The sequence below is a fragment of the Salvia splendens genome, unplaced genomic scaffold, assembly GCF_004379255.2.
Source record: "Salvia splendens isolate huo1 unplaced genomic scaffold, SspV2 ctg1031, whole genome shotgun sequence".
NCBI classification, from domain to species: Eukaryota; Viridiplantae; Streptophyta; class Magnoliopsida; order Lamiales; family Lamiaceae; genus Salvia; species Salvia splendens.
In genome coordinates, this window is record NW_024598572.1 from 31,431 (window position 1) to 44,484 (window position 13,054).

The 13,054-nt window shown below is 36.6% G+C and overlaps 2 protein-coding genes across 2 annotated transcripts; one reads left to right on the top strand and one right to left on the bottom strand.

Moving 5' to 3' along the window:
- Positions 1–6,388: 6,388 nt before the first annotated feature.
- LOC121788400 lies at positions 6,389–7,038 on the top strand. Its single transcript, XM_042187082.1, has one exon. It carries the CDS (start codon positions 6,459–6,461, stop codon positions 6,954–6,956), a length of 498 nt encoding a protein of 165 aa, XP_042043016.1. The 5' UTR covers positions 6,389–6,458; the 3' UTR covers positions 6,957–7,038.
- A 5,120-nt stretch (positions 7,039–12,158) lies between these two features.
- Positions 12,159–12,647, bottom strand: LOC121788399 (non-symbiotic hemoglobin 1-like). The gene is made up of 3 exons (XM_042187080.1): positions 12,613–12,647; positions 12,413–12,512; positions 12,159–12,339 (listed from the first exon to the last, which is right to left on the bottom strand). Exons 1-3 carry the CDS (start codon positions 12,632–12,634, stop codon positions 12,174–12,176), a joined length of 288 nt encoding a protein of 95 aa, XP_042043014.1. The 5' UTR covers positions 12,635–12,647; the 3' UTR covers positions 12,159–12,173.
- Positions 12,648–13,054: the final 407 nt, after the last annotated feature.

The window sequence follows — 13,054 nt, forward strand, 5'->3', positions numbered from 1 at the left end:
TCCCATAGTGGTTGTAATTGCCTCCTCCTTGGTTGGGGCGGTAATTGTTGAAATTTCTGTTGTTGCCACCCTGATGAACGTAGTTCACATCTTCGACTCCTTGTTGTATCTCAGTCCCAACCTGACTCGTTCCCATATGCCCAAGCTTGTCAGTTATGAATTCCAGCTGCTTGGATATTGCATCCATCCTATCATTATCGGAGGTGGATGCCACCCTATAAGATTTGCTTCTGTCATTTCTCCATCCATCATCATTTGAAGCCACCCTCTCAATCACTTCAAGTGCTTCAGCTTCCCCCAATTTCAAGAGAGATCCTCCGGCGCTCATGTTTAGTTCACGCATTGCTTCCAGCGTGCCTCCCCTGTAGAAGGTTAAGATCTGTTGTCCCGGAGTTAGCCCGTGATTGGGGCATCTTCTCATCAGCTGCTTGAACCTTTTCCAAGCCTCCATGATATTCTCCTGAGGGTGCATCTTGTATTGAATGACCTCAGCTTGGCGTTTGAGTGCCTCGCTAGGTGGATAGTATTTCTCCAAGAACAGCTCCACCATTGCATCCCATGTGGGCACAAAATTAGGACCCATGCTGTCATACCAGTCCCTCGCCTCGTCTTTCAAAGAGAATGGAAATAATCGGAGGCGGACTTGCTCATCTGTGACCCCATTCGTCTTTACTGTGTTGCTGATCTGTATGAACTTGGTGAGGTGCTTGTTGGCATCTTCTGAACCTGTCCCACCAAATGCGTTTGCTTCTGCTTTGTCTATCAACCCCGGTCTCAATTCAAAGCTGTTGGCCGCTATCCCCGCATTGTTGACTGGTGGATTAGTGATCTGTCTGTAGGCAAACTGATTCTGTACGGGCTCTGGCCTCGCGTTCTGCTCATTCAGTTGCCTCTGCATGTTAGCCAGCTGTAGACGGAGTTCACGAATGACAGGATCCTCATTGTTGTTCTCCCCGCCGTTCTCCATTAGAATTGGAGAATGAGGCTCGTACTGGATAGGTGACGGAGGTGGAGATGGACTGGGTGATGGAGTTCTCTGGATAGGAGAAGGTAGACGCCTGTGCGCGGGTGAAGAAACCCGAATCCTTTGGTTTAACCTTCTCTGCGCGTTCCTCCTTCTGTTGGATGCTTCGATCTCGAGATCGATAGGCTCTAGAGGTGGACCTTTAGAACGCGTGTGCATACACCCTGAACAAGGAAACACATCTATTAGAGAACTCAAAAATAAAAATTAAAAATAAAGCAAGTAAAATCTAGATTAGTAATCTCAATTATTATCACGATATTAAGCATTAATGACACACAATTGTCCCCGGCAACGGCGCCAAAAACTTGACTCAACTTATTTTAACACAAGTTATACCCGCAAGTGTACGGGGCTAGTGTAGAAATCAGTAAGCAAGAGTATCGTATCCCACAGAGACAATTTTGTATCAACTTAACTACCACGAACAAAGATCAACTACTATCTAGACAATCAAGTGCAGTTTGGTTTGTTCTAACAACTAATAAAAGCATATAATAAGCAAGTATCAATTAAGGACTAGAAAACACGGTGTGATAATGAAAGATAATATGGAGAAATCGTAGAACTCAAGGATCCGATGCACAATTCCAAGCTCTTATCCAATTGACTCGCCCTACCTTTTGGTGTCTCTAGAGTTACTAAGTCAACCACGATTATAGATTAAACCCCCTCCCGAGGTGAGAAACCTGTAGATTAGATGCTAGAATTGAAGTCCCCTTCTAATCCTAAAACCTCTAACTCCCAAAAGTTTGATTAGGTTAATGACCTCACTCAAAACCTCAACTCTCCCGAGTTCTATTGTATTAAGGTGTGAATTATTCTTCTTTCCGGATTAACTATTTCATCTCCCGATTAATCTAATTAATCCTACACAATCAAGTGGTGATCAAGCAATTGAAAGGAATAAACCCAAGAATAATCAAATAACTACAAGAGCAAGGCAAGAACAAAATCAATCGGATAAAAACTATGAAATTAGTGCATCATCACCAAGAATTCTACAAGAGATGTTTAGCTACTCATGTTTATGAAGAAAATCATATTCAACACAAAGAAATTCAACAAATACATGAAATATAGATACTAAGTACTCCTGTGAGATCAATCTATGGAATGAAGCTTCAATCTTCCGATATAGAGTCTCCAAACTTCAAATCTTTCTCTCAAAGGTGTTCTTGAGGGTGTGAGTGCGTGTGGTAGGCGGTAGGTAGAATGTATTTCGAACCCTAGGCATTTTCTCTATTTCATTCACTTCAAAAATCGCGTTTTCAGCTTCAGACGCGTCAGACACTCCTACCCGGCCGGGTTGTATTTTTGAACTGGAAATTAAACCCGGTCGGGTCCCCATTTTAGGGTCGTTGCTGGACTCAGGCCCTACCCGGCCGAGTTATATTTTTGCACTGTAAATTCGACCCGGCCGGGTCCTTCTTCTCGTGCCCCTGCTGCCTCTGAACACTTATGCTCCATTTTCTCTTCTTTTCACCTATCTTTCCTAGAACACTCAACAAAACACATAGAACTCCAAAGGCATAATAATCGGTTAGATGAAGACAATATCGAGTGATAAAATTAACATTTAGCACTTCAACATACCAATTGCACCTATGAAAATATGAGTTTGTCACCATGGCGGAGTTGATCGCAGTTGCCTTCCCCTTTGCTTTCCTCTTGCCGCCTTTGTTCCCATCGGGCGGCTCTGAATGCTAGGAGAGGAGCCGAAGACGTCGTCGTCCGTCACGTTGAGGTCGATCGCCGGACCTCCATCGCTCGAAGAGTAGTTTCCGGAGGCAGAAACTTTGGTTCTCTTCGCCGCTCCAGTTGCCGTCGACTCGGCACCGCTCGTGTACTTCGGGCTCTTCTCGACGAGCTTCCAAACATCGAAGTACTTGAAGGCCTTCCTCCCGTCAGCGAAGAACGCCTCCTTCGCCTTCTCGACGAGGTCCGCCTCGCTGTGCCAGCTCGGCCACATCCGGACTACGTTGGCCCACTTTCCGTTCCACTTGCTCATATCTGCCTGGACTCGGCCCCAATGCTTGCGCAGCTTCACGTAGCTACGCTCGATCGACCCTTTAGGACGGCCAGCGTTATACTTTGAGCAATCCGCTCCCAGAAAGCCTTGCTGGTCTGTTGGTTGCAGATGATAGGATCCTCGGCGACGTCGATGTAGTTCCTCGCAAGCCACATTGTCTCTTGCGGACCGTACTTCTTCGGCCCATCCTCCTCGCCGACCTTCTCCTTGCCACGCTCTTGAGCGGGCTCCATCTCGCTGATCTCGAATTCATCGATGTTGACCGGCGATGTTACATCAACGTTGCTACCGACTCCCGGACTGGGCTGTGGCTGCGATCGTTGCGACCCCGGTATGTACCAATTGTTCGAGTTAACGAACTCCTCCATCTCACGTTCATACTGTTGAACCAATCCATTTACGTCGAAATAAAGGGTATAATATATATTGAAATGGAATGCACGTAAGATTGATGCACAAATGGAATGCTCGTATTTATAGACACAAAATCAAAAAAAATTAAATAAATAAATTAGACTTGCGGCCCGGCCCGAGAGCGTGTAACGCTGGGCCGAGACTCGCGGAGGCGGCCCGTCCCCCGAATAACGCCGTCCCAGGCTGGGCCGCGGCCGGGATAGCGGCACAGGGACCGGCCCAGGCCGTGCCGCCTCCTCCTCCAACGCACGGGACGGGCCGGGACTCGCGATTTGCGGCCCGGCCCCAAGCGTTATTCATGCTCTTAGAGCATCCACTATAGGCGGCCTTCCCCAATAGCCCCGCCCCCTTTTTTATCCACAGCTCCAATGTTTTATCCATAGCCTCAATTTTTTGTTTCCGCCACTATAGGCGAACACTTCCAATAGCCCCGAAATTTTATAATCAATTTTCATTTTAATTTTAATTCAATTATAAGTAATGAAAATTATCGGACTAAATGTAATTATAAATAAACGGCTATAAGTGAAGAAATTAAAATTAAACACTACATTTTCGTCGTTCCATAAATCGTCCATTTCAGACCACAAATTCTAGTGAGAGAAAATATGTGTGAGGGAGAGGTGGAATGGTGTGAAAATAATGGGAGGAATGGGGTGTATTTATAGGTAAATTAAATTGAATAAAAAAAATATTTTTCGGACGTCCGCCTCGGAATAGGCGCGCCGGGCACCGCCCCGCTATAGTCCGCGGTGCCCGGCGCGCCTATCGCCCCGTCCTCGCCCCCTTCCCGCCGATGGTCCGTCCGCCCCACAAAATTTCGTCCGCCCCGGGGCGGACGTTCCTCCCACTATAGGCTGCCCCGTCGTCACCCCTTCCGGGGCGTCCGTCCCCTTTTGCCTATAGTGGATGCTCTTATGTCCTCTCAGGACAGAATACATCAAGCTTTGCGGATGCTATGAAAACTTTTCTAATATTCAGTGAAGTATTGCACAAAATGTGCAATAATAATATTGTCGATAGAAATTTGATCATAACTATATAAAGTATGATCAAAGAACATTTTCTATAGTGCCTAGCAATTTTAGTAATCGCTTTTAATTTATTTATATCTAAAAGATACCGTGAAATTGAGTGGGAATCTTCCTTTTCCAACACAAGGCTCGATATGAATTCATGATTTCCACATAAAGGTATGGATGCACCAGAACTTTCTAATCAAACTTTTATAGGTAATTAAAGAATTAAAAATTCTAGTGAAAAAGTATATTTTAGATAAATGTCAACTCTTAAATGAAAAAATATTTGGAATTAGAATTGATTTGACAAATAACGTCATTTTCATTGTAGAGAAATTAAATGTCTAATAAAGGAGATTGTACTTGGAGAGGTAATGTACAAAAAGTCCCCTTATAATGTACAAAAATATTATACAATCTTAAAATTAATTCACTTTTTAAAATAGAGGGAACATTTTTTTTAGTACATCAACTATCTCAAATGAGCAAATTTGGTTCGTATCATTTCATAATATCTTTTAAGGTTCATCAACTATAAGTTAATATCATTTCAACTACTTTGGGTTATTTCCAATATTTTCATGATCAAAGTACTCTTAAGGCCAATGGGGGCAATTCAATCTATTTACCCTCTCATTTGTATTAAAGTATGCAATTTGGGATAATTGATGTACCAAAAAGATGTTTCCTCTAATTTTAATCTCAAAATAAAAATATCTTAATGATATTAATATTCTATTACTATTAATTATTTACGTTTAGTTTTACTTATTTGTAATATTTTAAATCATTGTAATATATTTAATATTAATAATGAAATAACTTAGATATAAATATATGTAAACATTATACTTATACAATATTTGTATATAAAAGTAGTTCAATTTATTAGATAGAAGATTAATTTTTCAATCTTAAAGCTATACATAGAATATATTATTTTTAAGTGCAATACAAATTTGATGATTAAAAATAAATTAAAATTGATTAACATACTTAGAAACTATTAGGTCTATGGCAATAATAAATCTACGTTTGTATACGTATATTATTTTGACTATCGCACTCTCCTATTAATTACATCGTGTAATTTACCACTCTAATTCTCCATCTTGAAATTGGCAAACCAACGAAAGTTTGAAGTACTCGTATGTGGGATTTTTTTAAAAATTTGAAAAAAGAGAAAGTGTGTAAACAAAAGAAAATGAAAAGTAGAAAAATATAAAATGAGAAAACAAAACGACAAAATTGTTAACTTTCAAGAAATCACGTATACATAATCTTCTGCTTATAATAATAATGATATTAAAGAAAGATGCACTAAGTCCCAAGTTAATTACTAGTATTTTATTTAGACTAGACAAGAATTAAGCGAGTGGAAAGGCATAAATAAAGTGCAAGAGATAATAATAATAATAATAATAATAATAATAATAATAATAATAAATTATATTGTTTGGAAAGAAAAAAAAGTATAGTAAGTATATGATTTAGATTGAAAATTTCAAAGAAATTCAAATCATTTTACTCTAGAGAATCAACTTCATCATTTTCAATTTTTCACAATCACCGGCCATGTTTTACACACGAATTAATTTGAATCATCATACTCTCCTCTATATTGCTACATCACTTATTAAAATAAATTGCTAGTTTGTTGTTCACTAGCTGTATTCTTTTTTTGGTAAATATATAGCTGTATAGTGTATATACAAAATTGAATTACACAAACAAAATTAGGATCTAATACTGATAATAATTGTAAATTATGGTATACTACATTAGTAGGGTTGGCACACTATTACCAAGTCAACATTTAACAACCACCAAATCTCCTCCCAAAATTCCTATATATAACTATAACACACCCCTCTTTCCAATATCCTCTACAACCAAAATTTACTCTCTCTCTCTTTCCGTTACATTTTGTAATTATATGTTTATGTTATAATTATAAATTTGTTCCTAAATGAAAGATATGTCTTGTCCGGCCATGTTCCGATCCCTGAGCGCCGCCGCCGCCGCCGTCATTGTGAAAATGGGCATTTGTGTTCCTTATCACGCTATAGAGAAACCACCGGTGGATTCCCGGCGGCGGGGGTCCTCTTCGTTGTCGTCGTCGGTGAAGGTGGTGGACCTGGAGGGGAGGCTTGAGGAGTTCCGGCAGGCGGTGACGGCGGAGGAGGTGCTCTCCCGCCACCCGGACTGCTACCTGTGCAGCGCAGACAACATGGTGGTGAACTCGCAAGCGCCGCAGCTGGCGAAAGACCACGCGCTGCAGCCCGGCCAAATCTATTTCCTAATGCCACTCTCGAGATCGCTAACGCCACTCTCTCTTGAAGATTTGTGCGACCTCGCCATCAAAACAAGTAGAACTGTCGACATCGGCGCTGATCCATTTCTCCATGGATGCAAAAGATTGAGGATTTCTGAAGATGGGAATTGCAGGAATTTTGTCACTTCTTGATTTATTTATTTGTTTTTTCTGTATTTTTTAGAGGTGGAAATTATTTAGACGGTAATAGTGGAGTCGACTACACTACCATTATTCTTTTCCAAGACAAACTTTTATTTTATTTATGTGTTTTTTATGACACCTTTTCTGTGTGATAAGATTCTAAATATTTTACATTTTACTCCCTTCCCTAAAAATTTATCACCTTTCATTTTTACCATTTTTTACATTGGATCCCACATTCCACTAACTCATTCTTACTAACATTTTATTTTAAAATTAATATATAAAAGTAGCACCCACATGTCACTAACTTTTTCAACTCACTTTCTATTACATTTCTTAAAACTCGTGCCGGGTCAAATGGTGCCAAATTTTAAGGGACGGAGGGAGTATTTTTTATCAAGAAATTTTAGTCAAATATTTTTGCGAGAATAATGGGATTTTGTAATAGGAAAAGTGGGAGACATTTATGTTCCCATTGTAGTATAAGTGTGGTAAACGGGTCAGTTGCAGGAATTATTGGTGCAGCCCGTAGCTGTCTGACTGCTTGGAGAGAAGCTCAGGTTCAAAATGACATTGGTGCACGGGGGGAGACTTCATTTGGAGAAAAAATGGGTGAAGCCGCGAAATGGTGTGCTAAAATGCAATATAGATGCTACTGTGTTCGAGAGCCAAAGAAAGTTGGTTGTGGGGCGGTTGTTCGAGATTTTGAAGGGACGGTGGTAGCGGCGATGTGTGGACAGGTGGGAAGGGTGGCTGACCCATTTATGGCCGAGCTCCTTAGCTTGAGAGAGATGTTCAGTAGGATCAAAAGAGAGGGATGGAAGTAGATAGAGTTTGAGATGGATGCCCAAACGGTAGTACTCGTAGTGACAGGGTTACGAAAGGATGGATCTATCTTTAGGGCAGTAGTAGAAGATTGTCGTCAGCTTTTGAAAGAGGTCTTCGGATCCTCTATAAGGTTTTTAAGGCCATCTGCAACGCATGCCTTAGTCGTCTTTTATCTCGTCCCGGAGAGACGAGACGGATAAGAGACGACGATGCAGCCTTCCGTCTCCATCCCGTCTCGGAGGCACAGCTCGCGAGACGTCTCACCACGCACGTTGGCGACGTGGCGAGCTCCGGTTCATCTGTGACGCCCACTCGCCGGCCCGCGAGTGGCCGTCGTTTTTATCCGAAAAAATGTTTTTTTGTTTTTTTAAAAATTCAGGAAAAATTCAAAAATTAAAAAACAAATCCCAAAAAATATACTAGCCGTTTATAGGCATTTTTTGTAAATTTTTAATTAATTATTTATTTTTTTAAGCCTCCAATCACTTCTATAAATATCAAATCATTCCCACAAATTAATCTACCATAAAAAAAATTATTTAAATTATGTATTTTTAATTTTTTAGGATTTTATTAATGAGGTTTTTAATTTTTTTAGAATTTTAAGTTGTAATTTTATTTTATTTAATGAAGTGTGTTTTTATTAATTGAATTTGTTGGAAATAAAAATAAAAAAATTAAATTGAATGAATAGTTAAGGGATGAGATGGTTAAGAGATGGATAATAGATGGAGGGTTGTAGGTGTTGTCTCTTAGTTAAGAGATGAAGTAAAAAGTACAGTGGGGCCCATGAATAGTTAAGAGATGAGACGGTTAGGAGACGGATAAGAGACAACGTTGCGGATGGCCTAAGGCGATCAGTGAATCAAGTTGCTCACACGCTTGCTCGGGCATCTGGTTCTATAGCTAAGAGCAAGTTTTGGTTTGCATTCCTATTTGTATTCGTGATGTAATAGTTATGGATTTGTTTGAATAATATATTATATTTGATGTCAAAAAAAATTGTTGATTTGGTAATATGTACTTTATGGCTATATAGGTCTAATCCTCTGCTTCAAACCTCAACTACTCCAGTATTTATAAACGACAACATTAATAAGACCATCTCTAATCATATATAAAAATTTATTTTTTATAGAAAATTTCTCTAATCATATTGTAAATCTAAACCTATTTTTGAGTTTTTCTATGGAACAATACCAAATATAGGTGTATATATTGTAACTACTGCAGTAATTTTGTGAGACATATACTAAAAAATAGTAGTATAAAATTTGAGTTTTGTGTATATGGTTTGAAATAAAATTACATTTTTGTATAACATTATATATATATATATAATAAGTATGAATTTGATGTAAATAGTTGGAGATGGTCTAAATAATAGTATTAATAAGAGTGTTTGAAGCATGGAGTATACGATAGTAGTATCAGTCAACCATCAAACTATCCTATAAACAAATTATAATTTAAAAGGGAGTGGACAAAAGAAATTACATAAATTACAAAATGTGCTCTAAATTAATTTAAATTAAAGTGGTGGTCATATATGTGTTGTATGATGTAATAATTCATATATAGAGAGAAAGGTATTAAGTAATGTTTATAGAAAGATTAAAAAAAGAGAACTTAGAACTATTATGGAGAGTATAATATACTATCAATCTGTACTTAGAACTATTATGGAGTACTACTTAATATCGCTTTGTGGACTTGCTATTCTGCGTACAATAAAGTGAAGTCTTGTTGTGGAAATAGTATAGTATACTAATGACTAATGTTAGTCTACGACTGTGTATTCAAATGCATATCTAAATCCAGACTTCCAGTAACATTTTTTTAAAAGAATATTACTTATATAGGGATACATTTAATACTAACAAATACCTATTTATGCATACCGAATTATTAATTACAATTGAATTTCAAGATATCATTCTCAACGAATAACAAATACTCCCTCCGTCCTATAATATTAATCACATCTTGCCATTTCGTCAGTCCTAAAATAAGAGTCATATTTCACTTTTACCATAAATGGTAAGTATGTCGCATATTTCAATAACTCACTCCACTCACATATTATTATAAAATCAATATAAGAAAATAGACCACAAATCTGCTATTTCACTCCACTATTCTTTATATTTCTTAAAATTTGTGCTCGGACTCCTATAAAGAGTAATTATCAATTGTAATTGAATTTAAAGATCTAATCTAATGGACATAGAGTTGATATGTGGCAATGAATAATAATTAATTTAACGCATAAAGGTAATGGCATTACCTATTTTTTCGTCCACTTCGATTGGTTAACATATTACCACTACTTTTTGTTATCTTTCATAATATACATGATTTTCTCATCATACTCTAGATGAGTTTCCATTACAATGTTTACAATTTTTATTACAATGTTTACAAATCTTCACCACACACATAGTGTGTGTCTTTTATTCCAAAAATCTCAGTCATTAATCCTATTTTATAGAACCTGAACATAACTACATTTGATATGAGTTTCTACATATTTTTCATTATAGTCAAGATGATTTTTTCATCACATGCAATGTTAAACAAATATTCGTGTCTTTCATTCTTAAAATCTGGACCATTTTTAAATTGTAGAATCTGAAAAATAATTTCCCATATTCTTCAACCCCGTCCATGCATCAATCTACTGTGTCAATTATTAGTGCTTGGGTATACGCTAAGAGTTAGTTACACATTAATGCATCCATGAATGTTCATGATATTACATCAAATCTCCTGAACATAAGTGGACAACTAGGGTGGCAGGTGAATCCACTATATAGCAATAGTAGTATTGCATATGCATTGTTTTGAAGAATGTCATACAATCATATGACCGTGCAAATTAAAGCAGTGCATGAATTTGTGATCCAAAACCTTAGCAAAGTTGGGAACCATTCATGCCTAATTATATGACCTACTTGGCATTTCACATCCTTCTATTTTGGCCTTTCTTCAATAATATATCTCATTCATTGGGATCTAAAGAGCGGTAGATAGCAATTTGTACCATCTATTATCTATATATACTGAACAATGTCGCCCTAACTACAATATGATAGACACCATATATTATTTCCATCTATATAATCTTCTATTTTAGTTAGGAATGTCAATCAGGTCAACCTAGCGGGTCTCGGCCAACCATACTCAGGTTGCAGATTATTCGGGTGCGGACTAATCGGGTTGATACCAATAAAATTAACATGTGATCAATTCAATACATAATAATGTAAATTAATAATATTAGTAAAACATTTAATAATAATAAAAATAATTTTGAGATATGTTCTTAACTCAAACATAATACAACTTTATTTAAGATTTGTATAAAAACATATACTCTATATTTTAAGAAATTTTAAAATAGGTGTTAGAAACTAAAATATTTCTTACAGTGGATTTGAATTTTCTAATTTATTTATCTTATTAATTTAATAAAGAACTAATATGTATGTATATTTAACATAAAATTGAGAGTTAGTATATATTTGTTTGGTTATTTATATTATAAAAACTATCATTGAACTATCGAATAGGTGTCAAACTGACGGAACAATAGACAATAGCTGCACCTAGGTCCAATCCATCGGATTCTAAGTCAGCCAATTCAGGTTGCAGACTAATCAGATTGTAATTTTGTCAGAATAAAAATTTTTAATTCTAAAAACTCTAAATTTAGCAGGTTATTCATGTCAACTCATTATGATACGGGCTTACGGCATTCCTAACTTTAGTATGTCAAGTGGAGTACAAATCAACACCATTTCAAACTTTAGTCTATCAAGTGGAGTACAAATCAACACCATTTCCATATTAATGGAGCTACGACAAAAAAAATGCATTTTTAACTCAAATAACACATTTTATTCAACAAATAACAACGCAATAATCGACATAGTAACTAATTTTGCACAATACAACCATAACAGACAAAATTAAACCAAATGTGTGATTGAAATTAAATGATTTATGAAGTGAATTCAATCATGATTGTGGATTCATATGAGACTTGATGGCAGCAACCAAATGATCATATGCCACACTCCACGCCTTCTTCATTTCTGGTGACCAAATTTCTCCCACTGCCTCTTCTATAGTCTCCAACAATGCATATTTCGTCACCTGTTTTTTAATTTAATTTTTTCAAAATGATCAAATCGAGTCAAGTTGAATATAGTACTGTATAAAATTCTTGAAATGTAAAAAAAAAAATACCTCAAAATGTCATCAACGACGCCATATTTGGAGTGGACAGTCCCTAATTTTGTTAGGGTGGATTCTCTTATCACAACTTTTCCTTCTTTCTAAGTTGTAGTGCAGCTTCACATGTGTGCCAAAAATATCATAAATTTATTTTCATCAAATAATTACGAATTTTGCAAGTAACTCATTAAAAAAATTGAAACTAACCATGACAAATACAGATTTGGCATGAGGCTTAAGCTTAGGATTCTGCTCCAGCGGAACATTTGAATCTCGCAGAAATGGGAATATTTTTTGAGCTGATGGGGCTATCTCAAATATCCTGATTCAAATTAATATAATAATTGAATTAGAAATTAGTAAACATTAAAATGAGTTAGTATTTGGTTTATTACTTGAGAAAAAACTTGAGACCCCATTCGGCAGCATCCTTCTTCATCAAGTTCCATGACTTCACACTAGACCTTTCTTCTTTGGTAAACATAATCACCACATCTTCATATAATAATAAAATAAAATACTTTATAAGCAAATAAATAAGGAAACTGTTTTAAATAAAAAGAGTAAATAAATGGAAAGGGATTAATGCACTAACCATTTTGATTTGCAGCACTCATTGTTCAATTCGTTTGATTTGTGAATGTGGTAAAAATTGATGAGTTTTGATACTATAAATAGTGGGAAAATATTGGCTCTTGAGAAGTGTTGAGAGCCCATATAGGGAAGTTGAGTAAACAAAATCTAATTCGATTTGGCAAAACAAGGAGCGGAACGTAGTTTTCCGCAGCTTCAAATTGCAACGGCGGCCTGCTTTTATATTAGTACTATTATAGTACTACAATGATCATTGTAATAAAAGTATCACTTTTGAGGTGGATCTCAAATTTTCTTCTTGTGCAAGAATATTCATGAAAAAATTAATTTGTACACAAAATTGAAAAGAAAACTGATAGTACATGAAAGCAAAGGGCTAAATTGCAAATAAAATTTAAGATAGTCAATCTCAACGACATAGAGACAAAAAACAGAGATTGGGA

Bases quoted from the DNA above. Each gene is read 5' to 3' on its own strand.
- LOC121788400 (XM_042187082.1), top strand. From the start codon at position 6,459: ATGAAAGATATGTCTTGTCCGGCCATGTTCCGATCCCTGAGCGCCGCC.
- LOC121788399 (XM_042187080.1), bottom strand. From the start codon at position 12,634: ATGAGTGCTGCAAATCAAAATG. The intron at 12,513-12,612 runs GTTAGTGCATTA...TATTATATGAAG, and splicing joins GAGTGCTGCAAATCAAAATG to ATGTGGTGATTATGTTTACC. The intron at 12,340-12,412 runs GTAATAAACCAA...AATTTGAATCAG, and splicing joins GGTCTCAAGTTTTTTCTCAA to GATATTTGAGATAGCCCCAT.